Raw genomic sequence first — 27,511 nt, 5'->3', positions numbered from 1 at the left:
AAGTTTATCCATTTATTTTGAGAGAGAGAGGGAGAAAGAGAGATTCCCAAGCTGGCTCTGTACTGCCAGTGCAGAACCCGACATGGGGCTTGAACTCATGACCTGCAAGATCATGACCTGAGCCAAAATCAAGAGTCAGACACTTAAACAACTGAGCCACCCAGGCACCCCCCACTTTTTAAATAAAGTGTATTTTGAGAGAGAGAGAGGCAGAAAGAGAGAGAGAGAGTACTATCTTGTTTTTAAATATCAGTTTCCATCAAAGAAATCTTTGGAAAATGGCTTATCTCCAGGCTGAAGTGGAAGACACACAAGATAGGTCTGTGTTCAGAGAAGTGTTCAGAGAAGAATGGTGGCTTGCCAGTGGACAGAGAAGCTAGCTTTCAGAGGCACCCAGTGGCTAAGGATGACAATTTGAACAAATACATGATGACAGTAATGGATTTACTCTCACTGAAGAGGAATCTGCAAATCCATTTTGTTATAAATAATAAGTCATTATAGCAAAATGCCCATTAATAAAATACAGAAGGAATGCAGGAACTAGAAAATCACCATCTGGCAACTAACAGAGTAATAATTCAGAATGCAAGAAAGCAAAGAGCAGAGAGTTAATGGTGAATGAAGAACAAACTATGTAGGCTCAAAATATTACCTCTGCAAAATACTTAACATAAAGCTACATATTAATTATAAAGGGAAAGGATAACTTTATATTGGTGAAGCCTACTCAGATGATCAGTTAATTAATATCACCAGCATCCGGACAGACTGACTCCGTAAGCGCCTCCTGGTAAGACACACTAAGAAGAGCATAGCATCACCTCTGTGATATTCCTGTCACAAAGGCATACTCTGAATCCAGTCATGAAGAAGCATGAAACTCCCAGTGGAGGGACCTCTATAAAACAGTCACCTTGTTCTGGATTTGAATGAGTCTTGACAACTACTAGGAACATGTGATGGTGGTTTGAATACTTCAACCATAAAAGACATAATGGGGCAGCTGGCAAAAAATAAATAAAATTACCAACCTTTGTTCAAAAACTTTTATTTACTATAAAGACAAAACACCAAAATAGGTACAAATACTATAAAATTGGTTCAATGGGGTAAAAATTTTAATTAAAATATCTTGATATATTTAAAATAACAAAGGATACATTTAAGCCAAATTTTCTTAACCCAGAGATTTTTTTTTTTTTTTTTTTTTTTTGTAACATTTGCTTACATAGTAAGGTGCTAATAGAAGTTAGCCCTTAAGCCCTGGAAGTCTTAGGAATCATAGTCACACAGCAAATATAATTTCATTGTGAAAGTGAACTTTGGTAGAAGAAAAATCTATAGGACACCTGAGGTAGTAGAACCTGGAATAAACAGCAGTAGACATTATTTACAACTTGAGTACCAAATAACATTAAGAACACAAAAATAATTACACAATACAATTTTCAGTCCAGCTTTGATCCAAAGAAAATAAGATTATATCACATTTGCATTGAAAACAAAACAAAAAACAAAACACCACAATTACCAGCAAGCTGAGGGAACTGCAAACAAACTCAAACAATGGATTTGGACATCTAGAGGCAGTTTGAGTTTGAAATGTGGTGGGCATGTGATCTACAAAGTAATACTGATTAGCTGAGGTTCCTCAGTTTATACAGTTTACATTTCTGTCAGACACAGTATTGATCTGACCAGTGATCTTCCAGTACATCAAATGGCAAGAGTGCATCCGTTAAAGCTTGCACATGAGAAACTTGGAAACAATCTTATTAGAGTTGTGAAAATTCTAAGTAGTCACACACAAAAGATAGAAAATAAAAAAGAAAGTCAAGTACAACACATGTAGAGCTACCAAACTTCACATTTCGGTACTATTTTTAACTCTTCAAATATTGCCAATCTTCCAAAACAAAGGAATGTAAAATTTCACTAAGAGACACATTCACATAGAAAAAAAAAACAAAAAAACAAAAACCCAAAACTGTCTTTTAAAAATTATATGCAATATATCCCTGTAAACTTAACTTGTAACTTATTTTACTTCCAATTTGTGTTGTACATTTAAAATGTACTCTATATAGCTTATTTAGTTTATCCTGAGTCTTTGAGAATAACCAATTCTGTTTCATTCTGCAACAATTCAACGGGCGTCTGAAGAGTTAAGATTTAACATCTCAAAAAGCTGTATTAAATATTTAATCAGTACTTGATTTTAAAAGACTCACAAAAAAAGGATAAAAGAGCTGCCATTTTCCTTCTAGATTCCATGTATCTGAATTCCACTCAGATGAAAACCATTAGATAATTGTGCAAAATTCAAGGATTAGTAAGTGGAATCCATTTGACTTTTCTTTCTGAACACATTTTCAAAGTCCCAAGCAGATTTATTTTGTACAAACGCTATTATTAATAGTTGGGTCATTAGTTAATTTTTCGTTAATGGTCAGCCAGGCCTAGTGGAAAGAGATGATGCATGGTAGAAGGAAAATAGCAGTTTCATGTTATTAGTGGTGATGACGAATGATGGATTATTACATACAAAGTAAGACTTCAATGGTGTGAAGTTTCCTACAAAAGAAACCAATACATTAAAAGAACTCAAATAAATTTCAAGGTAATCTTGATCTTGGTTGTGAGCTGCATCACAGAGAATAGTTGATTTTCACTGAATTTATATTTAACCTGCATGAAAAGAGCAGTGACTGACTCAATGAAGGTAGTATTTTATTATATTCCAATTTAAAAAAACAATCTGTATTAAAAAAAACACTTGCAATAGCAAGATATTTAATAAACTCTAGTTCACATCTAGTTCTATTTTTTTTTCTGGTTTGAAAAGATCACCTTTCCCTGAATATTAAACAAAAGTGAAGGTGAAATGAAAATATAGAACCATAATTTCCAAAAACGAAATGAATGGGCCAACAGTAAAATGCACAGTGAACCACAACTGCCCAGGCATTTAAAAAATAAAGGTCAACTGTGGTTCATAAAGAAGTCATCAACTTTTAAAAATGTATTTATTTACTGCTACTTATAGCATATTCCGATCTAAAAGAGGCAGATACTGATTTATAGCCAGTGACAAAAAACTGAACGGAATTGCAGAACCCCCTGCCTGTGATCATGATATGAAATGGAAGAATAATTGAAACATTAAAATAGATCCTGAGCCCCTCAGCTGCTAATATTGCTGAAAAAGTGCTCCAAAAAACCCCGAAATATGCTGCTGTTCATTAGTCATGCAAACTTCATTGCTTTTCTGTTTACCTATGGCCAGTTCTTTGAAAGGCACAGTTTACAGTGTCTGCACAAACTGTGGACTTTTGCATACTAAGCTTAGGTACAGATCATGATTTGTCAATCACATACTTAGGTAAGGGTTCCCACTGGTCTTGTTCATAGCTGTTCGTTGGCATGAAGGCCAGCAGATTATCAACGTGGTTCCCCACAAAAGTTTTTTTCTCTTGATGAGCATCCTGTCCCCATTATAGTTTGTCTAAATGGCTACCATGTAGTACGGAAGACTGGATGCTTCAGTAGCTCTCTTGACGGAGGTCTATCCTGAGGTTGAAGTTCCAAACACCGAAGAGCCACATCCCGTAAACCAGGAGACAAATGTGAAGGGATCGATGGAGCAGTAGTTGCACTTGCAATCTGTAAGAAAACCACCCGTGTTGAAACTTGCCACGATTGGAACTTCTGATGTATTAGTACATGTGCATAGATTTCAAAGCCTCTGTATGTGCATCCTGTACACAGGCACTGAGGCTACAGTGGATGGATTTCCTTCTGACAATCTGTGCAAAAACTCACCCACTGGATGGGAGGCTTCCTTCAAGAACCTTGAAATTTTAGGATTTTGAATTGATCAACTACATCCGGATGAGGTCGATCTATGGTTTTCCTTACTGTCTCAAATGAACAAGACTAAGTGCATCAAAATGGTCAGACAGGAAGAGTATTCAGTTTACTATATGCTTTACTCATATTCATTCTCCAGTATGGCTTTTGTGATCTTTGCTTCATCATGCATTTTCTTTTTTTTTTTTTTTTTTTTTTAATTTTTATTTTCAACGTTTATTTATTTTTGGGACAGAGAGAGACAGAGCATGAACGGGGGAGGGGCAGAGAGAGAGGGAGACACAGAATCGGAAACAGGCTCCAGGCTCTGAGCCATCAGCCCAGAGCCCGACGCGGGGCTCGAACTCACGGACCGCGAGATCGTGACCTGGCCGAAGTCGGACGCTTAACCGACTGCGCCACCCAGGCGCCCCCATCATGCATTTTCTAATATTCAGCACAGCGAGCTATTCCAAGTGAGCAAGACCAAACCTGGCCAGTACATTAGAAACACACCTGCACTGAATGAGGAAGTTCTAGGAGTGTGAAAAGGGCTGGAAGAAGTTATGGCAGGTGTGAGGTGCTGGGGAGCCAGTGCACAGGACTGATACTAGTCACTGTGCACACAGACAGCTGTGTGCTAAGGGCTTCACTAAGACCCAGAGGTAATTTTGTTTGTTCCCATAATAATCCCATGAAGTAGGTGCTGTTATTATACCTATTTTATAACCAAGAAAACAGAGGGTAGACAGAAATCATTTCCCTAGTCACACGGCTTTATGGAACCAGGGTTTGAAACCAGGTCTGTATGGCTGCAAAGCCCTAGCTTTTACCTAGCACATGTCTGGATCAAAAGCTAAAAATCTCAACTATTCTATTCTTTGATGGAAATGGACAGACAGGATTTGGCACCTGACTTGGGTGTACATTTTTTAAATACAGAAAATAGTAAATCAGATTGTAAAAATTTGTGGATTATATACAGGAAGGAAGAGCTTTACATTTTTACACTTGAAAGTCTGAGATACACACATATTTCACCTAGGAACAATGACTCATTATTTGCTAACTCATTGTTCACAATGACTTTATGGAGCCTAACTACTGTGAAAAATGAGAACCAACTGTACATGCTGCCAGCATTTACCGCACCATATGAATTCCTGCATATGTATACATACATATTTATTTCAAGGAAGATCTACCTGGACATTAGATTGAGAGTTAAGGAGAACCCATGAAAATCTTCCTCCTGCCAATTTTAGTGGAAAGAAGTAATTTTTATATCATAAATACCTTAAATATCAAAGCAAGATGATTGGAGTGTTTTTCTGCATTCCAGGGTGGTTTAGCACAAGCCATTTCTATAATAGCACAGCCAACACTCCATACATCACAGCTCCTACCATATTGCTGACCTCTTAGTACCTAAAATAAAAAAGAGAGTTAATTTGGAAATAGGATCCATTAAAAAAAGACAAAGACATTCTGTAGTTACAGATTCTAGTTTTTTTATTTCAAACCAGAACAATGGTACAAACAGCAATTCCATGGACTAGTCTGATGTCTCATTTATTTCATCAACAAACTTAATCTGTGTGGTACAAAAAATATTTTGGAGAACTGGGAGATTCTGAAGAAGGATCACATCACAGAATTTCAAAGCAGCCCCAGTGCACTTAGAAGTTAACTATGGGGCCAAAGGACAACCAGTTATCATTACATATGAACACGAAGAGTTCTGAACACAAAAGAAGCCTAATTCAGAATTGTAATGTTTACTTAAACTTCTACTAAGTCCTGCTTCTGTGTCATCTCCCTTTTGAATAGAGAGAGAACAGTTGTTAAGATTTCTAATTATGTGCACTTTGGGCTTACTACAAAACAAGTAGTATAAATTACCCCAAAATTCTTTGTTAGAAATAGCTTTTAAGGAAATCTACGAAAACCCATCTTTTAAAATTTTGTCAAGACCAAGATAGAAAGGCAGGGATTAAGAGTCTGAAAGCAAGGATACCATTAAAACCTTATTTTTAGACTCATGGACTTCTAAGTGGTAAGCATATACTGAATAACACCGCAAACTAATTTGCTATAATTCTGTCACACAGAACTCCAGATATTTTCTTTCAGCACACTCAAAGCTGCTTCTCACCTCAGGTGCCATAAATGCAATTGTCCCCAATAACTGTCCCTGAAACTCTCCTGCACCAGTTCCTTTTGATGCCAACCTGGCTGCAGCTCCAAAATCTGCAATTCTCAGTCTCTGACCTGTGCTGTCAATTAGCAAATTGGCACCTGTCAACAAAAACAGCAAATGACCTTGTATGTTAAAAAACAAAAGGATTCAAATCTCAGTAAAATACTACTAATAGGACAATCACAGAAGAAGTGGGTATGTCAGAGGTTCAGAGAACTCTCCCCTCTCAATTCGAAGGCACACTGGTATCGACATGTAAAACAAATAAAATCCCAAATCCTCAAAGGAAGATGAAAGTAAGAAGGCATAAAGAGATACAAAGGCAGACATTTAGTGAAATGTCACTAAGTGTTGAAAATCTTTAATATAATGAATCCCAACAAAAACCTTCCCTCAACATTAAAGTTTTAGTGTAGCTTATATCTTAAGACAAAATTTGTTGAAATATACCTAAGACCAATTCAAAATACACACTGTCAAATACTAGCCAAAGACTTTCATGTCAGGAAACCAAAGCTGCTCTTAAACAAAATAAACTGCAAAAGATTTGAAAGGCTTTTTCTCAAAAAAGTTCATAATATCCCAGTTATTTTAAATAAAACCAGGAATGGGAACTTTTGGGGAGGCAGTAGAAATCAGGAGACCAAGAAAGGTAATCAGAGACCTGAATTTTATACTTGGTTTGCCATTAGTTATCAGACTGAAAAAAAAAAAAAATCAGCAGTAAGAATGGAAAAGTCACAGCCTAAGGAAGGCAGATTATATGATTCCAAAGGTTCCTTTCGCTTAGAATAATTCTAGTGATTTGAGTTACTCAGGGGAAACAGTCCCATAGATAATCTCAAGTTAGAAATTATCAACAAAGGTCTGAGTTTTAAAACTACATTTGATTTCTACCTCTTGCTAATAGGTAGTAATGAAAAGAATTCTTACCTTTGACATCTCTGTGAATGATCTGGTTTTCATGGAGATATGAAAGGCCACGAAGTAATTGTTCAGTATAGTTAATAACTACTGATTCTTTGAAGGCTCCATATTTACTGAGCAAATGAGCCACAGATCCCCCTTTAAGACAAACATGTAATGATAGTTATCATAAGTTTAAGCCAAATTAAAACCATTGATTACATTTTGGTTACATTAGCTTGCACCACATGAACTCACATTCATGTATGGAATGTTATATTTATACACTGCATCAGGTGAAACTGATTTAAAAACTAACACATTCCTAACAATTAGACATTTTCATCAAACTTTCATGAACTAGTTTTTTGGGAGGTCAAGATTTCAGAAAGCTTTAAAACTTAATAGTTTTACATGGAGCCATTTCTGAAATGTACCATTCACCTCTCTTTTTGATAGATACATAAAACACTTTTTTTTTTTTTTTTTGAGAGAGAGCATTAGGGGGGAGAGGGAGAGAGATTCTTAAGCAGGCTTCACCCCCCAGTGTGGAGCCCAATGTGGGGCCTGATCTCATGACCGTGAGATAAGCCAAAATCAAGAATCTAATGCTCAATCAACTGAGCCATCCAGGTACCCCCAAAATACCTTTAAAAAAACTTTTTTAATGTTTGTTTGTTTTTGAGAGAGAGTACGCGAGCAGGGGAGGGGCAGAGAGGAAGATAGAGAATCTGAAGCAGCTCCAGGCTCTGAGCTGTCAGCACAGAGCCCGAGGTGGGGCTCAACTCACAAACTGCGACATCATGACCTGAGGACATCATGACCTGCGACATCATGTCCAAAGTCAGACACTTAACCAAATGAGCCACCCAGGCACCCCCAAAATACCTTTCTTAATAAAAAGACTTAAATAAACAGTGCTAACATGTTACTTAGCAGAAGGTAAAGAGAATAGGAGGAGCCAGAAGATGGAGCATTAGGCTTCATGTTCTATTATCTACTAGTTGTGACCTGGTACAAGTCACAAACTCAGTAAACCTCACTGAGAAGTATTTGTAATAGTCAACCTGAAAACAACCATCAACCTAGCTATGACCAACATCAGAGAACATATTAAAAATCAACTCTTCAAACACAAAAAATCTAAAAAGTTAAACCACTTATTCATTCATTACATCCCAAGTTACTTGTTTTACTGTATATATGGTATATTTTGTCATTATTTATTCACGTAGATAAGGTTCAATTTTATGCTTCATTGCTTAATTTTTCCAAGTTGTATCTTTTTTCTTTTTTATTTATTTTTTTTTAACATTTATTCATTTCTGAGAGAGAGCACGAGCTGGGGAGGGGCAGAGAGAGAGGGAGACACAGCATCTGAAGCAGGCTTCAGGCTCTGAGCTGTCAGCACAGGGCCCAATGTGGGGCTTGAACTCAAGAACCATGAGATCGTGACCTGAGCCCAAGTCGGATGCCTAACCAACTGAGCCACCCAGGTGCCCCTCCAAGTTATATCTTAATTTCACTTTTATATTGTCATGTTAAAACATCTCAAATCTGTCCAACTAATGACAGCCACCTGGAAAAATATGGGTCTTATACATAGCAGTTTAAAAAAAATTATTCTTGGGGCGCCTGGGTGGCGCAGTCAGTTAAGCGTCCGACTTCAGTCAGGTCACGATCTCGCGGTCCGTGAGTTCGAGCCCCGCGTCGGGCTCTGGGCTGATGGCTCAGAGCCTGGAGCCTGTTTCCGTTTCTGTGTCTCCCTCTCTCCCTGCCCCTCGCCCGTTCATGCTCTGTCTCTCTCTGTCCCAAAAATAAATAAAAAAAAAACGTTGAAAAAAAAAATTATTCTTATAAAAGAATGCTATATAATCATTTAAAAAGAAACACAGAGGGGCGCCTGGGTGGCTCAGTTGGTTAAGCGTCTGACTTCCGCTCAGGTCATGATCTCGAGGTTTGTAAGGTTCAGCCCCGTGTTGGGCTCTGTGCTGACAGCTCAGAGCCTGGAGCCTGCTTCGGATTCTGTGTTTGCCTCTTTCTCTGCCCCTCCCCTGCTCACACTCTGTCTCTGTCACACTCTGTCTCTCAAAAATAAACCACTGAAAAAGTTAAAAAGTTAGAGACAATATTTTATTTGTATTTAAAGACAAGTTATTTATAGTTTATATTATTAGGGTAATTTGCTTTTAGAAATTCAAGCTATTTAATAAAAATATGTATTCATCAAAATGTTTTTCCTAAATTTAACGTCAACCAGAAAGTTAAATTCATGTACTACTATTGGTAATTTAAAACATGAACATACCTGCCATCCATTCGATGAAGAGATTATAATTGCTCTTCTCACATGTGGCTCCCAACATCCTAATGATGTTGGGATGATTCAAATGGCTCATCATTCTGATCTCTTCTCTTAATGCTTCCACTACTTCTTCTTGCTCAGAAGATGTATTTCTGACATATGTCACCTGTTTCAATAACCACGTTTATAAGGTTTTTAATTCTGATGAATTTCTATTTACAGTTTTCACTGACAATCTGATCTAAAATGGGCAAATTCATATTAGCTTATATAATAGGAATTGGCATTTATGCTCATGGATGCAATGTAGATACTTCATGAAAAGCCAATTCAAACGCTTTTAGACAGGGTGTGGCTTAAGCAGTGAAATATCAGAAAAGTGACAAAAAATGGGACATAGCCAATCCTCCCAAACCGAAGACAGAATGAGAAAAGCCAATTCATGGAAGAACCAATGTGATTTAAAAATGAAAACTTCATTATTTTCTTATCTTGATAAGCATGCTCATCATAAAAAGTAAACTACCAGAGCCCCCGAGATGATGGTACATTGGTAACATTGCTAAAAGGAGTATGAAACCATACCTCTGTTTATAAAAAGCACAACCAAAAACCAAAAACAGCCACTATGAGGCCCACCTTGATGTTGCATCTTAGAATCGTCATGCATAGTCACACTTAAAGACTGTACTTTGAGGGATCGTTTCTATAATTTGTTAAAATAATCATGCTTCAGCTTTTCAATAGAATTCATGATGCTTTTGGTGCTTTGGCAGTATTTACTTTGAAATTTAGGTTTGTGATAATCAAAGAACAAAAGCATATACACAAAGGGACCTAGCCTTTACTTTTCTTATTTGCTCATGCTTCATTTTTATAATTTAAATCATTTATGTGCTCACCAGATATTTACCTGTTTAACAGCCATTAAAGTTCCAGTTCCCACATCTTGAGCCTGATAACAAGAAGAAAATGCTCCAAGGCCTATCTGCTGACCTTTTAGCCATTCAGTGTCTTCTCTGTAAGGTTGCTTTGCTTTGGTATGTCCTGGTAGAGTTTCGGGTGTCTACATATTAAATGAAAGCAATCTTTTTACTATTAAGTTAAAAGAGGAAGGATCTGTGAAATTAGCCTCGCAAAATATTATTCTTGTTCAGTCTGGCTTCCCAAACTACCTATAAAGTTAACCTCTGAATGGGCAGTGTTGGTGACCAATGTCAAATGCAGAAGTGATCACCATTATAGAACCAACCAGAAATGCCTTTGAAATAGTCAAGGAGTGTATGTTTAAGCAATGACACGATATTATATACAATGTGTAATTCTATGTGAAAAATTGCTTCTAATGATTAACTTGTGTAAAAAAACATCATTTCTGAATTAGATTTTAGCGGTACAAAGAAACTCTAATCTCTTTAAGACTTGTACTTACATCCTGTTGAATAATGATGATATCCTCTCCATTTTCAACCTGTAGTTGAGGAACTATGGGGAGGGCATCCTGAGACGCTGACATTGCCATGGCAATTGCTAAAGCTTCTTCTTCTTCAGCTTCCATCTTTTCTTTGCACTTCTGATTATGATTCACATCATCTTTGTAGGTATCATCATTTTCATCCTTTTCAGGAGACAGGACAGCAACTTCTGACTTAAAAGTTACTGTTGTGTCACTTGAAGGCATAGATGCTTCAAGAAGGTCCTCAATGCTGGAATTGAGTTCTGTATTGACGTCTAATCTGCATTTCTCTTCTACTGGGGTGAATACTGTCTCATCACTGGGTATAACAGCACTACTGCTATTGCTGCTGCCACCAAAGCTGTCATCACATTTGGAAGTACTACTTTTCAGATCAAGTGTCATGCTATTCTTTGAGACATCTCCTTGTTTACTTGTATTACCTGGGGTAGGTCGAGACGGCTTTGGCCTGTGTATAGTACTAGAAGGCAGGGGTCTTGACTGAGTAAAGATGGGGGAAAGTTTATCTGAGTCTCTGTTTTCGGAACAGTTTCTCTGGAACTGTAGAGAAAACTTACGCTGTGTTTGAGGAGATGCAGAAGGTATTTTGCAGGGAATGAATCCCTGAGGTCTATGCTTAGTGATATCTGTTCCGGTACCAACTGGTGCAGATGGGGCAGATGAAGAAGGAGTTGACAAGGATGGAAACACTAACTGGGAATGATGAGATAAAGGAGAGGAGTTCAAACACTGACTGTGGGGTCTGCCTTTAGTTTGAACCACTGGCTTTGGTTGCTCCATTGTTGTTGAACTAGGAAGTCCTACTGAAATGCTGCCCAGTCTGTCAGTAATGTCTTCTGAATTGGCACTCAGTTTTGTGGCACACAGTACTTTTCCAGTTTTCTCTAAATGGTCTGTGTGCTCAAGGAAGCTGTTCTCTGTGGTTTCAGGAAAGCTGTTAGAGACAGATGCCTGCAAAAAGCTGTCATGTTGACCATCCAAATTGTCTTCTATGCCCAGCTGGATGGCCTCAGCGATTTCCACCTCATCTGCAATAGCCATCAGACGACGACGCATCCTGGTAAAATGAGTGGAACTGGAAACATTCAACATTTCTAACAGTTTTGAAAATACATGGGGTACTGCAGTAACCATTCTTGCAGAACTCAAATAGATCCTTCGGGAGAGTTTGCCAACCATTGAGTGGGAATTATCAATGGACTGCAAAGCAAAGGTTAAGAGGGACAGCAGCTTTTTATACCTGAAAGAAAAAAAACACATTCAATTACAAGTTAAAACTACTGCAAAATATACACAAATAAAAAGAAGCTTATACATTTAAAAACAGTCCTTTCAGTACAAAGGATCTATATATTTTCAATTAAATAGCCCAGGCTTGAGGTTTTTATGTCAATCAAATATTAAGGTATTAGTAGTAACCTGTATATGTTCTGTAGTTTCTAAGTCTTTCTAAAATGTGTCCTTCTTTGGGGAGGGGGGGCGGGGTAAGGTAGGGATGGGGTAGGAGGGAAGAACAAAGTAATATATTTGCAGAAGAAAAATTACCTGACTTCAACAGGCTCAGCTTGTGAAACATCAGTACTGGCGATATGAGGGTAAAATTCAGCAGGAAATTCCAACAGCAGTCTGTCCATAAGACAAAGGCGGCCCAGAAGTTCTTGCCAGTTGTTTGATTCAGTTTGGTTTCCAAGAATACAACTTAAGACATAATCAACACCACCAATACCAATGGATCCTACAAAAAGGAAATAACAAATAACTGAAAAATAGTGATACTAAAATCTAAAACATGATCAAAATAGCATAAAGACCAAGAAAAATACTCTAATTATATTCATTTTAAGTATTGTTTAGATTAATTCCTATTTCTAATGTTAGCTGACTGAATCAATTTACACAATTACTTCAAAATCCTGTATACAGCTGCCCTATCAGAGATTATGGGATTATGATAAGACCTGCTACATTTATTTTAAGTAAAAAGATTTTACCAGCTTTAAGTATTTCTCTGCCAACTGCCAACTCTCCTGCTTGGCCTTTGCACAATTCCAACAGGGTTGATATAGACAGCTGACTTGTGCGACTAAAAATGAAAGAAGCAACATCAGACTTGGATCTTATCCTGGATAAAATACACATTAAAAGGACAAAAGGACAATAGTAATGTAATGCCATATGAAAAGGTGGCAAAAAATAGTTTCACAAGTGTTTGCTTTTCCACCACTAAAATCAATTTACAGTGTTGCTACAGATAATATTCATTATTTAAGGTCTAATTTCATAAGCTTTACCTCATCTATGTTAATCACAGAATCTTTACTAGTGGCTCTTAGCAAATGTTGATTTAAATAGCAAACCAGATAAAAGGCATATTTTGATTACTTCATTAAAAAAGACAGAAGACTCATTTTGATTTCTGAATTTTCACTAAGAATCTCTTGAATTAAAAACAAAACTTTCCCCTCCAAAACCTTCATGTTCTCTTCTATAGCCAGAGTGAGTTCCAAGTATCTTAAAACCTCTACTCTATTTTTTATAATGTCCATCATCGAAGCAACCAGGTAAACAATCTAACTTTAGAATTCTGGAAAGCACACAACTGCCACAAAAGCAATGAAGTTTTCAGAAAAATACTGATTCTCATACTGAAAAACCATGTGATTTTTCTGTGCATTTTGCTAATGATTTGTTAATTTGCCTGTTAATGTTCTTGAGATATTATAGGACTCTCCTTAATAAGAAAATCTCTAATACTTTCAATCCATAGGCTTGGGTAGAGAAAACAATGGAGGAAAAAGACGTAATGAAATGTGAAGCAAATCAAATCTAAGCACCTAATTTTTGAGACCAGTTACAAATGACAGCATGCGATGGAAGGAGGAAGACAAAGGCTGGGCTGAGAGAGCTCCAAATGGGTGTAATGGCAGAGGCACAAGGGTGAGTCCATGCTTCCTTACCACCTGAGACTGGCTGGATGTGAAGAGGTGAGAACCACCAAACAACTGTTCCCAGCTATGCTCACTAAGTGAAAAGTCATCTTTTCCTCCCACTTCACAGAACGGGAAAATAAAAGTGAACCAGTGGTCTCATAAAGGCACAGCCTGAGCTTATTTTACTATGATCATGCCTCACTTCTCTACCTTACTATCTCTACTCTCCCAGTTAGCATTACTCTTGCTCCTTGTCAGTTTTTATGGATATTGCAACGATATATGCAATTTGTTATTGTTGTTTTAAACATAAACTGTCAGAGTAAAATTCCATTACACAGCAAATATGGAATGGTTGGGTTTTTTCAACCAGGTATAATGATTTTATAGGTTCCTATCCTGTGTAACTCATTCTCTAAAATGAGATTATATTTGTATCAGCTACTATTCTTACCAACTGGCCTTGAGGTTAAGGACATTGCTTTATAATAAAAGAAAATCACAACACAATAATGTGGTTATCCATGCAGTTTGTTAGCCTGGTTTTTACTTGCCATTAGCCCTTCTCCCTAGTGCTGAAAATCTTTCAGTGTTACATTTTAATTTCAAATCTCATTTTAGAAAACAATATTCAAAGCCTCATTTAATAAATATGTATCAAATACTCACCAGGTATGAGGCTTGTTGCTAGGCTTTTAATATAAGAGGGTTTGAAGCAGTTCATCAATAGGGCCTTACCTATTGGCATCTGCACACTTGACTAGGATGGTGTCTACAACTGGCCGGAGAAGTCTCTGCAGTTTGATTCTTTCTGCCAAACTATGGCAAGGAGTATATACCAGCATGGCTCTCAATGTTTTCTGGGGGGGGAGGGGAAACCTGAAGGTCAGTTTAACTGCATTTGAAAAGCATCAGAGACTGGTATAATCTGAGACAATTTAATAAACAATACATAATGATAGGAATAGATTTATAACCCATAAATAATCCATGAATCCATATTGATACAAATAAAAAACTGAATAAATAAATAGATGGGGTAGAAAGAAATGCTCTGAACTATTTCTATAATTTTTAAAGTATGTATTTCAAAATGAAGAGTTTCCAGTGGCCAAAACTGGAATAATATGAGCAACAACTTAAATGATGACAGGATTACATTATAACCCACAGACTAAAAAACTCATCAGCCTATATTGATAAAATTTAAAAACTGAATAAATACACAATGAGGCAGAAGAGACAGCTCCTCTTTATAGAAGAATTCCTATTAAAGAAGGAATGAGAGAAATAGGAAGTCACCATTAGAATACCACAATAATAACTGCTGTAGACAAGATCCACTGAAAAATGCTAAAACCAGTGAGCGAAATTCTGAAGAGAAACAGGGTCTTTGCATAGTCTCAAAGTATCTGCCTCAAAACATTTATTGTCATTTTATAGCAAGGAACCCCATAAACATCACCTTTACCAAGTGATGAAGGACAGCATCACAAGTACTTGGCACATCATGTACCCCTTGATACAGTGCACTAAGAATGCACATAAATCTCTGATATTCTTGTGAAAAATGCATAAACTGAACCTAATCATGAGGAAATATCATAAACCCAAAATGAGGGGCATTGTTCAAAATAAGTGGTCAGCACACTTTCAAAGTGTCAAGATCTGTGCGTGACAAGGAAAGACTGAGGAGCTGTCACAGATGGGAAGAGATTAAGGGAGCATGATAACTAAATGCTATGTGAGTTTCTGGACTGGATCCTAAAACAGAAAAAAAGACATTATGGAAAAACTGGTAAAAACTGAAGAAAGTCTGCAGCTTAGCTGTAAAGAACATTGCTGGAACAGAAGAATGTATTTGTTCTCAAGAGATATATGCTAAAGTATATGAGGTGAAATACCATGTCATGATGCCTACAAATTAACTCTCCAAAGGTTCAGCAAAGAATTAGGTATGGCGAGGGAGAGGAAGAAAAAGGAGGACAGAGGGGAGGGAGAGCTTTAAGGGAAGGAACCACTTCTGCCTGCCTTATGCTTGGCGCACTAAGTAATTATAGAGGAATCAGAATATAGTATGATTCTGAGTCCCTTCCCTCTACAGCTCACTAACTAGATGGGAAACCATCTGAACTTAAGCAACAACCAGACAGGCAGTCTATTGAATAGTCAAGTATGTCTGAAGGTTCGTGTTAGATAACAGTAAGAAGAAGGAGGTTAAAAGTTGGGCCAAGAACATTGGTCTTTATGTTATGCTGGTCCCTGAATATTCTACTTGAAAAAATAGACCAAGGTAAGAAATATTTGGGAAATAATGCATCCTACTCCTTGATCTCATAGATTTCCAATGTACATTAGCTTACTGAAGGTTCCTAGAAGCCTTCAGTGAACAACTCATTTAATTTGTGTAATTCATTGCTTATCAATTTCAACTGAACAAAGAACTCTGTCTTCAAGGGAAGTTTTCATAATCCTGCCAAACTTCCATGGAATAGACTTTTGGAAATGCTGCTAAAGCAACAGAAACACCTAAAGGTTTCTAAGCTGGGGAATAATCAAAGTGGTCTTTAAGGAATACTGATGGCTACTGTATAGTCAATGTTCGATGTTCCAGACATTATGATTAGAGGTTTTACATAATCTCATTTCAAACCTAAGAGGTAGTATTTTCCTTATAGGTGAGAAACCTGAAATTAAAGAGTCCTAAAATCACAATGCTAGCCAGTGGAAGAACCAGAATTTGAATCAAGGTCTCTATAATCTTAACCTTATGTCCAGATTACCATGCTAGTCCCAGTTGAACTAGCAGATTAAGTATCCTAGTTAGGATGATAAATTATGAGGTCACTCAGTTCTGACTCCAAATTCATGTTCATAACCATCAGGCTATACTACCTCTCAAAAAGAAGATTTATTAGGCATAGGTGTTATAGGATGATTAGAAAAAAAGTGGAAGCAGAGGGATTAATGAGTTTTGAAACTGGCTAGGTAAGAATTATTCTGAAGCAGTGGTTGTGAATTGGGGCAACTGCATCCCTCCGGGGACACTCAGCAATGCCTGGAGACATTCTGGGTTGTCATGATGGGGAGGAGGGGTAAGAGAGGTGTGTTATGGGTATTCAGTAGAGAGAGGTCAGGGTTGCTCCTACACCTCCTACAGTGCACAAGACAGCACCCTTGCCCCCAACAAATAATTATCTGGCTCAGTGTCAATAGTGCTGAGGTTGAGAAACTGTTCTAAAGTTATGTATACTCAGAATGAAAAAAGTCAAATAGCCTCCAAAATTACAAATGAAACAAGCTCTTTATTTCATCTCATTTATGAAACACAACTTCCAATAGGTTAAATTAGAAAAACTGAATCATCTGTGTCCTAGAACCTTCCTCTGTGAAAAGAATCCTGAATTTACATACAATATTAACAATCAGTTCTCCTTAATGTGTAACTAATGGCAAATTTTCAAAAAAATCTAAGTAGCTTTGATCACTTGCTATCCATTAAGAACATTTTTAATCTGATCATATGTAAGGTGTAAGGAAAATGTAAAGATATGAAGAGCAAGACACTGTTGTCTTAGAGGAGAAAAGGCAACAGTATATAATAAAACTTGAATAGATTAAAACAAGTAAAATCCAAATGAAGAGATTAAATGGAAAATTGTAATTCCTGGGATTATGGAATAAAAACTTGAATTTTCCAAAATTAAATCAGGTAAAGTAGTTTTACTGGATTTTAAGGATGATATCTACAAGCTTAAAAAAAAACCCACAACCATAATGCTTTGGTTATATAATAAAGCTACTTACTAAAGCAGCAACGTACACTTTGTAGACAGGGTCAGCACAGACCATTGATAAAACGTTGCAGCATGCCTCTACCACGTCTCCTGAGATACTGGTCTGGGAAGACCCACTGGTGGCTCCAGCACTTGGGCTGCTTCTACCATTGCTCCCAGAATTTCCAGTGCTCTCCCCATTTGCCAATAGCAGAGCCCCACTAACATCATGGGAAAGACGCCTGAGAGCCATCTCTCTTACATTCCAGTTTCTAGAAAATAAGCAGCCAACGAGTTCCATTCCAAATACCTATAATCAAAAAAACACAATGAATTTAATGTGAAGGAAAACCAATAAACCTAAAGTATTTGGAAATAAGCATGATTTTTGAAAAATTGCGGACATTAATCTTAAGTCTCTATCAATCTACGCAGGTTCAAATATGTTTAGCCACTTAAAAATCCTAAGGAGGAATTTAATACCCAAGTTTAACTGGTAATTATCAGAAACCCTTAACATTTATTAGCTCAAATAAAATTAAGAGTGAACTCCATTAAGTAATTAGATGGATATTTATACATTTCTGTACTCTTATGCTTACCAAAGAAAAAAAACCTGTGAAGAACCCCAACTCTGAATTCATATTATGTTAGTTACAGAGAAAAAACTGAAGATAAAGCCAAATCAAAACAGGCACTGGACTGTCCAAGGGATACAGAGTATTTCTCCTACAGATGACAGTGGTAAATCAAAAGCTTTTAATGTGATTTCTGTCTTGTAGAAAAAGGTAAAAGAAAAAAAACACTCAGCAAAATTAGATGGAACTATAATGAATGGAGTGGAAAAATCTAAAGCTAAAAGAAAAAAAAAAAACTCTTGTGTTCAAATCAGCAAAGGATAATGATATGCCTATAATTAAAGTGCATGTTGGGACGCCTGGGTGGCTCAGTCAATTAAGCTGCTGACTCTTGATATTGGCTCAGGTCATGATCTCACGGTGGTGAGATAGAGCCCCATGTCAGGCTCTGCACTGGGTGTGGAGCTCGCTTAGGATTCTCTGTCCTTCTTCCTCTGCCCCTTCCCTGCTTGCACTCTTGCTCTCTCTCTCAAAAAAAAAAAACAAAAAACAAAAAAAAAACAACACATCATTACCATGTCTGCAAAGCCAGAGTCCCTAAATAACGGAAAGAGTACATGGTCTTGACATTATGGGACAATTAACTAAAAGTAAACTTAATACCTAAGAAAATTTATCATATGAAAATTTTTGAAATTTTAGAGATGAATAAACACCATTTTGGGGAAAACAAATGACTTATTTATAGATGTTTTAACTTAATAAAGGAGAATAAATTAACTAGAATATAGTTAAATTATTATATGCCTGGCACTCACTGTTAAAAAGCATACTATGATCAAAGTCTTAATTCTGTCTTATATTCTTAGTAAAAAACTAGGAATAGATAACATTAAGTGCAACCTAAAGCTTAAACAAAATACACTAGACCACTGCCTTGAAAGAATAGCATCCAATAGCTCAGTATCAATTTGAGAGTTCTCCTGAGGATTTATAGGTGAGGACCTATGTTAAATATCATTAATGAACCAGTTAAAATAAGGTATGTTTTATTAAGTTTGGAAATTTTATTAGATTCATGATAGGTTGATTACATGCTGAGAAGAGTTACAAAAGCTGCAGGACTATAGTGGTCATGAAAAGAAAAAGGAAATAAATCCTAATGACATATAAACTGAATGAGTTAGTGTGTCCATTGACAAATTTAACAGTTAAACAGAACTTAACAGATTACTGAAAGTATTTTACTTCACTTATCTACTGGAGATATTGGTTTGGGATTCATTCGTTCATTCATTCATTCATATTTTACAGAGAGAGTGAACGAGGTAGGGAGAGGGGCAGAGGGAAAGACAATCTTAAGCAGGCTCCATGCTTTGCGTGGAATTCAACACGGGGCCGGATCCCATGAACCATGAGGTCATGACCTGCGCCAAAATCAAGAGTTGGACACTTACCTGACTGAGCCACCCAGGCATCCCTGGGATTCTACATTTTTAAATATCATGGACTAAAATAACAAAGAAAAATCACTAGAATCCAAGCAAACAACCAGTAGAAATTCTGATTAAGGAAGAAAAAATTATTTCATCCAAAGAGAAAATAAAGGAATAGGAACTGCCCTTACAAATAAAAATGACTAATATAAGGCAAATATCATACATTTTTTTTCAACCACTCAGCAATTATTAAGCAGCTATTATATATATGCCATGAAGATACAGAAATGAGAAATAGTAGGAATGGGATTAAACATTTGAATAAGTTAGCACTGAAGGGGTCTAATGCCTATCCTTGGATAATCCTTAATGTCTGATGGTTCTAGAGATGGGCGGTGAGGCTCCAAAAATTTTTGAAATTTAAGCTTTATAATAAGCAGCATAGTATTAACACCAAAGGTAGAAATTTCCATCGAGTAAGAGTCATGATGGAGGCAAAGTAAAAGTATTTTCTTAAACTATAAACAACTGGGAGACAACTACATTAAGTGGTCTATAAAGGTTTATTTGAGAAATGAAGAACAAGAACCATTTACCTGAATCCATGGCTCAGCTAAATCTTTGTAAGCAGGAGGAATCTGCTGAGTTCCATAATGAGTAAGGTTAAAATTGCTCTCCTGACTCCTTCGTTGTGATCCAGCCAAAGGCTGCTGCTGTATGGTTTGCTGCTGTGCAGCTCGCAGGGAAGAAGGGGAATCCACAGGGCTTGACAACTCATGGCTAATTGAAAATTAACAAAATCTTGTTAAAAATAATTAACAGATTTAAATAACATTTAGGGAACATTTTAACTTTTTATTAGATACGTCCAAATCATTAATTCAAAACTGTTACCTGTAGAAATCGTGAGATCTCCATTTAGACCTACAAAGGGGACATATTAAAGGTTCTCTATTTCTTCTACATTCTTCTGCCCCTGAAAAATTAAAGAACTTTACAAAAATATAAATGCTTAACATTAAGTAGTTATATATAATAATTGTTGCTAGTGGCTAGTATAGGTTTATATTGAAAGAACCTCAAAAAACAACCTGATCTATTTACCTAGAAGCAGGCAAACACAGTAGGTTAAATTTTATTCTGATGCACATACCTCTTGCAAATGCTGTTTTTTTAGTTACAACATGTATTTTGCTAACTATTTTTCAAAACATTCTGCCCACTTGATTACCTGGTAATGTTATTTCAAACTTGCTTTGATGTTACCCTGTCATGCCTGCCCAGGTCTTCTACCTCTTCACCTCCATGTACACTTCAAGACCAGAATCATGTTTCTAATTCTGTGCACTCCTTCCATTACTACATGTATCACACTATGTTACATTTCTTTGCTCACACAGCTCATCTCTTAAAGGATCCTAAACTCCAATTCATTGAAAACTTTACCTAAGGGCCTAGATATACTTCTTTTCTTCTCTCCCTAGTCTCCACAAAAGTCATGTTAAAATCCTAAATAATATAGTTGGATCATAGAGCAACTATTCTGAGTGAGCAGGGGGAGGAAAGAGCCACATACAGATTGACATGCAGTGGTGATGCAGCTTGTTCCTGCAGCCGTCTTCACACACAGTAAGACTTTCTTCATCAAGCATGCCCAACAAGCAAATAGGACACATCTGTTCCTCCTCATCTTTGATACTGTAAGGAAGGGGAAATGAAAGCATTAAACAGAAAAGAATATAATACAGAATTAATGGCATAGCTAAAAACAGTTTTGGATTCTTTACAATATGAAAAAATAGAAATTCTTGTTAGGAAATCTTACATACAACTATTTGAGAAATTTATTTTTCCTATTAATTAGTAGAGTAACTTTAAATAAGATTTTGAGTTAAGCTTTCCTTGCTATGAGTACAATTCAGTATATAAACTATAATCTTAAGAGACCCATGTAGCCCCCAGATTCTGCTGTTCCTGAAAAACTGGTCTGAATGAGTGATAGTAAAGTAACAGTTTTCTAAAAAACGTTCCTGAAAGCTAAACAGGTCTAGCAAAGTCAGGATGCATGATTCCTCAGGTGAAGGCATACTTACTAGTCTCTCTCCCTCCTGACTATCTGCCCCTTTTCTTTATCTCTTTTCATAATTATGGAGCTGCATGGAGTGGGGAAATGCTGTCAAAATATGCATGCAGCAATGACAAAAAATAACAAATACTGGAGAAATTATTTATACAACAATCTATAATAAAAATATTAATGGCAAAGATGATCCCAGCTCAAGTAACTTTTCAAATTACACCAAAATTAGCTTACTCAAAAGATTTAGAAAAAAAAAATTCCACAATTCAGTCCCACTGCAAGTATAACTTACTACTGAAATGCTTTTCTGACTTAAAAAAAAATTCCATCCTGGAATTTTTCTGCTCATCTTTTTACAGTATATATTTTGTAAACATTATTTAGATCATTTATCTATAGAGTTGTACAATTTCATATTCTACTTGTTATTAAACTCTTCACATACATAGTGAAAATTTAATGGTGGCATCATTTTCCACTGAGTAGATAGATCTAACTACATAAGCACTTATTTATTGTTGGACAAAAGTTGTTTCCGTATTTTCACATTTTAAGAAATAAGTAGAAACCTCTTTGTGCCCACTTCTACATTTCTGATTTTCTTTTCTTTAGCAGTTTTTTCAGGAGTCAAGTCATGTGAGTAGAGAGCAGATATTAGCATACTACAAGGGGATCAAATTAGCCTGTGCCAGCTTTTGTAAACAAAGTTTTTTTTTTAACACAGCCATCCCCATTCATTCACATATCTTCTATGGGTTTTTCAGCTACAAGGGCAGAGATGAGTAGTTGTGACAGAGACCCAGTGAACCTTAAAGCCCAAAGTATTTAAAGTATAAAAAAGTGTAATAATGCCACTTACTGATAACCATTAAAATTTTTGGTCATTATAGTATGTATGTACCCATAATACCCTTTATATATATAAAAATTGGGTTCATGCATGACATACAGCATTACAACCTAGATTTTGTTTCATGCCATTCAGTATTCTTCAGAAGCATAATTTTAACGGCTGCATGAACTATTCCTAATATGGGTACACTTTAACCACTCCCTTGGCTCCATGTTTAAGCTATTCTCAATTTTTCACAATACTGTGACAGTCATATATATAAATCTTGTGCATTTCTCAGATTAAAATTTTTTTCTTAAAAAAAGGTACATTTACTGGATCAACAAATACAAACATTTAAAAAATCATTGTTTTTTTTTTTTTTTTCCAGAAAGGCTATATAGCACTTGACATACAGTGAAGCAAATCCTTACACAAGAACTGAATGGTCTTCATTACAAAGTCTCTAAATAAATTTGATACCTTTTTTTTTTTAATGACCATTTTCTTAGTTATCAGGTTAACTAAACCATTTTCATGTTTGTTTCAATTTTTTTTTAAGTTTATTTACTTATTTTGAAAAAAGAGAGAGAATCCCAAGCATGCTCCATACTGTCAGTGCAGACCCCAACATGGGGCCTGACCTCAAGAACTATGAGATCATGAACTGAGCTGAAATCAAGAGTCAGGACGCTTAACCAACTGAGCCACCCAGGCGCCCTATGAATTCTTGTGTCAATACTGTCTTCATGCCCTTTGCCCACTTATGTACTGGGACCTTAGGTTCCTGTTTGCAGCTTTAATTTTTTTGGTAAAGTTTTTAAAGTATATTCCAATTGTCCTAATTGTTTTTTTACTGTTTCTTATATAATTTAAAATTAATACAATGCAATCAGGTTTCCAGATAAGTTTCTTTTTATTTTAGTCTTTAGATATAAAAATTTGTGATTACGTGAAACATAACCTACTTAGCAACACAGTATAATCTCAGTAAAATCTAGATTATAGCTTCTGTGGTTTCTCTGCATGGATACATTAATCCAAGTGAATTAATATCCATAGTATAGCCAGCCCATATTTGGAAGGTACCTTTGTTTATTTTAGAGAGAAACTTTCTAACTTAACTTTGGCTACCTGGTTTTAAACATTTTTTATTTTTTCCAAAATAAAAAGCTACAGGAATGTCAACTAAAAGGAGAAAGGGTCCAGAATAAGTTTGGGTCAGGAAGCTTGAGAAATAAAATTCATTCTTTTCATCTATTTAGAAGAGATAAGTAGTAAGAGAAAGAGTTCTGAACTAAAAGTCAAGATGCTGAGGTTCTGGTTCTGCCTTTGCTCACCTGAGTGGCATGACCTCTTTTGGCTTCACTTATCATGGAACCACATAAACTAGAAATCTCTAATTCCCAAAAAGCTTGTAAAACTCTATGATTCTAAAACAAATTCATTTAACCAAAAATAAGGAAATTCAAACATTTACTTTTCCTATAGGTGAAAAAACTGGTCTCTCCATTTTTCACAAATCCCTTGGTCTGATTACTTTCCATTTGTGAATTTTGAAGTAGTTACAATACGTAAAAAACTGATGGATGAAGATGGGATTTAATCACTTAGACCCGTGCTTCTCAAACAGGTGCCCCAGGAACACATAGGAGGTGCCCTTTTAAGAAAAGCAGCACTCTTTTCTGGAGTGATTTAAAAAACTCATTTTTACATTAAACCCAATAAGGAACTTGGAAAAGAAAGATAACTGACAAGAATTTTTATAATACTAGAGACTTGAAAAATTTTTCACACTGGTCATTTTAGGCTATATCCTTCAGTATTATTGTATGTTCATTCTTATCAGCTAGGCAATGAAAAAGTTTGAGCAGTGCCATAGATTTTTTTTTTTTAAATTTTTTTTAATGTTTATTTATTTTTGAGACAGAGAGAGACAGAGCATGAACGGTGGAGGGTCAGAGAGAGAGGGAGACACAGAATCTGAAGCAGGCTCCAGGCTCTGAGCTGTCAGCACAGAGCCCGACGCGGGGCTCAAACTACGGACCGTGAGATCATGACCTGAGCTGAAGTCGGACGCTTAACCGACTGAGCCACCCAGGCGCCCCCTTTTTTTTTTTTTTTTTTAATTTTTTTTAGTGAAAGTGCCGTAGATTTTAAATAATAATTGTGATTAATGGCTACTGTATCTCTTAATTACAATTGATTAGTCTGTTTCCAAGAGTATCCTTGGGCTCTCACAAGTAAAACAGCCTGTAATGAGGATTCCCTGAAAAGATCTATGAAAGAAGTAGTGATGTCATACAATTTAGAGATCCTGCATTTCAAAGTGATTTTGGAAAACCATTTGCCTTGTATATAATTTGTTAATAAAACTATAGACATATTTTTTACACAGTGCTGCACCTTCATTATCTGCAAAAGAGTGATAAAACCTACCTAATGAGGTTGGCCTATGAACAGAATAAGACAACGTATTAGATGCTTGGCACAAAGTAATGACTGATAAACAGTAGCCACTTATATTTATACTTGCCACTTGATTTTTCTTGTGAAATGACTCTACTATATTCTGATATTTAAGGTGCCATTTTTCAACAGTGTGGTTTTTCAGGACGAGAAGTCCACATATATATATATGCATATATATGTGTGTATACACACACATGCTCAGATAATCTATGTTGTTTACCCTTGATTTTAACTTCAAAGCCAAGGTTCAATAGGTCAATTACTTTAGAGCAGCTTAACAAGTAGGTATAAAAAATTAACTCTAAAATTAAAAAGTAACACTAGATTAATGCTTTTAATTCCTTAAATAGTACTAACCTGTTTTCTGAACTAGATGTAGAAGTACTAGATGATGACAATGTATGAGAATTTGACATGCGTGAAACAAACTTCTGGATGGTGTTACGAGATGGAGCTTTGATCCTTGAGCTACGCCTACTGTGATATTTCTGGAACAAACTTTCAACCTAACATTGAAAAAAAAACAGTAACAATGATATTCATGCCATAATAACATATAAAGAATTCTATAGAGGTTGAATTATTTGTCTTTTATTTCGTAAGTTTTTCACAAAGCCAATTTAAGAGCTTCAAAATAACAGCAGGTCAGTGTTCACATTCTTTTCAGTCTGGAGGAAAAAGTCAATAGGTTATAAGAGATAAGGCTCAAATAATTCTTCTGTGTCTTTATAACTTCAAAATGACTCCTCATGGAGAAGTGTCAGGAATGAGCCGTAAAAATTTATTAACAATTTTACTCTAAGGTACTTATTAAAAATTACCTCAAAATTCTTTAAAGTTTTTCTCCATAACATTGGGTCTGAAGGTTCTAGTTGAAACACCCGGAGCATAACAAATAACAGATGGATACAAAATGTCCCACGTCCACAGCTGCAGTTCTAGAGAGTTAAAAGAGAACTTATGGGTTAACAAATCTCTAGCTCTATTAGAATTCATAAGATGATCACTTTTTTTTATATTTCCAAGTTTAACAAAGTTTCTATTTGCTTCATTATTCTTATGTAAGATATATAAGGATATGCAAGAAAAATCTATGTATGAACTAATCTCTTATTTTTGGTTAATTTATTAAATAGATCAAATCTGTATTCTCAAGTAGAAACCTTCACAAATACATTAAATATAAATGTTTATCAGCCCAAAATATTTTTTAAACTCACTTTAGTTTACTGAAGAGAAATAAGTCATCTAAACTTAAGAAGAACAGATACTAATAAACTGTAGAATGGTGAAAGATCCTACCTGAGGCCCAATAAACACCCGGTATTTATTGTCTGGGCTATCTCCTCCAATCAGGAAAGAGTTGGGTCCTATTTGTTGTAGTAAGTACAGCCTGGCCCGCATGACTTTGTTTACACGGCGGTTTGTCTCCTCAGGGCTGTATGGTGAGAAGCCATCCGGGGAAGGGGCTCTTCTAGGTGGTGTGATTCTCCCGCTCTGAAACTTCACAACATTGTTTTTGTATTAGGTAAATTGCTTACTTCTTGATAAGAAACACTTACCTTAAAAAAAAGGTCGTATCAGATGGCCATGTGGCATTTTATATTCTGGAAAAATGCCCCCAAATATAATGGGACAAAATGCATATTGCAAATGCTTTTATTTGACATACTCATCACAAAGAAACTTCTAAAATCACAGTCATCCCTATAAATAATGATAAATATCTGGCCAAGTGAGACAACCATGTGATAATTTTACAAATTGTAAATATTTGAGTTCTTTGAAGAGTATTATGTAAACCAAGATGGAAAGCATAAAAATTCACTTAGAAGCAAGCACAATGACTTGTTTCTAGTGATAAAAATTAAATATCCAGTTTCCTCACTTCCACTTAAGGTGTTACCAAATGCTCTTTTGCAAGAGCATATAAATGCTGCCATGCAATTCCTCCCATGGTGCAGTCTGTAGAGAACTAATGGCAAGTGACTTTCCCCAGATTAAGACATCTCACCAAGGCTGATAAAACTTCTCCTGTGGTAAGGGTGACATATACCACTCTCATTCTACCTCAATGATTCCCCTAGAACTTGGTCTTTCCATCAGTGGTCAGTGGGAATTCTAATTCTTTTTGACACCTAATTTAATCGTTAAAGATAATAAATGTTGGTGAGAACACGAAGCATTAGAACCGTGCTGGTAGGGAAATAAAATGGTACAGCTCCTATGGAAAACATGACCCGGCAATTCCACTTCTAGGTATAAACCCAAGAGAAGTGAAAAGTTACGTCCACCCAAAGATTCATATACACATGTTCACAACAGCATTATATATAATAACCAAAGAGTGGAAGTAACCCAAATGTCCATCAACTGATGAATGGTTAAGCCAAATGTGTATATCCACACAAACGAATGTTATCTTCTATAACTTAAAAGTATAGTACTTCTGGGGTGCCTGGTGGCTCAGTTAAGCATCTGACTCTTCATTTCAGCTCAGGTCATCATCTTGCAGTTCGTGAATTTGAGCCCTGTAACCACAGTGACAGTGTGGAGCCTGCTTGGGGTTCGCTCTCTTTCCTTCTCTCTCTGCCCTTTCCCAGCTCTTTCTTGCTCTTTCTCAAAATAAATAAACTTAAAAAAAAATGGAGTACTTTTAAACAT

At 36.1% G+C, this 27,511-nt stretch overlaps 1 protein-coding gene and 1 long non-coding RNA gene across 7 annotated transcripts in view; one reads left to right on the top strand and one right to left on the bottom strand.

Annotated features, from left to right (window-relative positions):
* LOC122489170 overlaps positions 1 to 27,511 on the top strand; it is a 73,415-nt gene that overhangs the window by 26,908 nt on the left and 18,996 nt on the right. For 2 of the 4 annotated variants that reach the window (XR_006298855.1, XR_006298860.1), the window contains exons 3-4: positions 11,670 to 11,800; positions 13,508 to 13,724. This is a non-coding gene — a long non-coding RNA (uncharacterized LOC122489170). Of the gene's footprint in view, positions 1 to 11,669; positions 11,801 to 13,507; positions 14,181 to 27,511 lie in introns of those variants that run through there. The other 2 variants (XR_006298848.1, XR_006298852.1) reach the window with 1 other exon arrangement.
* MAP3K1 (mitogen-activated protein kinase kinase kinase 1) overlaps positions 1,036 to 27,511 on the bottom strand; it is a 77,385-nt gene continuing 50,909 nt past the window's right edge. For all 3 annotated transcript variants that reach the window (XM_043590655.1, XM_043590667.1, XM_043590659.1), the window contains exons 4-20: positions 26,150 to 26,350; positions 25,669 to 25,785; positions 25,205 to 25,353; positions 21,040 to 21,161; positions 20,358 to 20,439; positions 20,060 to 20,243; positions 17,478 to 17,756; positions 14,409 to 14,530; positions 12,732 to 12,823; positions 12,286 to 12,475; positions 10,696 to 11,980; positions 10,177 to 10,329; positions 9,267 to 9,429; positions 6,986 to 7,117; positions 6,008 to 6,150; positions 5,149 to 5,280; positions 1,036 to 3,666 (exon numbers count right to left, since the gene is read on the bottom strand). In XM_043590655.1, coding sequence (XP_043446590.1) covers positions 3,517 to 3,666; positions 5,149 to 5,280; positions 6,008 to 6,150; positions 6,986 to 7,117; positions 9,267 to 9,429; positions 10,177 to 10,329; positions 10,696 to 11,980; positions 12,286 to 12,475; positions 12,732 to 12,823; positions 14,409 to 14,530; positions 17,478 to 17,756; positions 20,060 to 20,243; positions 20,358 to 20,439; positions 21,040 to 21,161; positions 25,205 to 25,353; positions 25,669 to 25,785; positions 26,150 to 26,350 — 3,696 coding nt within the window. In that variant the 3' untranslated portion in view covers positions 1,036 to 3,516. The remainder of the gene's footprint in view (positions 3,667 to 5,148; positions 5,281 to 6,007; positions 6,151 to 6,985; positions 7,118 to 9,266; positions 9,430 to 10,176; positions 10,330 to 10,695; positions 11,981 to 12,285; positions 12,476 to 12,731; positions 12,824 to 14,408; positions 14,531 to 17,477; positions 17,757 to 20,059; positions 20,244 to 20,357; positions 20,440 to 21,039; positions 21,162 to 25,204; positions 25,354 to 25,668; positions 25,786 to 26,149; positions 26,351 to 27,511) is intronic.

This window comes from Prionailurus bengalensis, chromosome A1 (assembly GCF_016509475.1).
Source record: "Prionailurus bengalensis isolate Pbe53 chromosome A1, Fcat_Pben_1.1_paternal_pri, whole genome shotgun sequence".
NCBI lineage: Eukaryota > Metazoa > Chordata > Mammalia > Carnivora > Felidae > Prionailurus > Prionailurus bengalensis.
The sequence above is the reverse complement of the archived record's forward strand: the minus strand, read 5'-3'. Positions and strand labels throughout refer to the sequence as shown.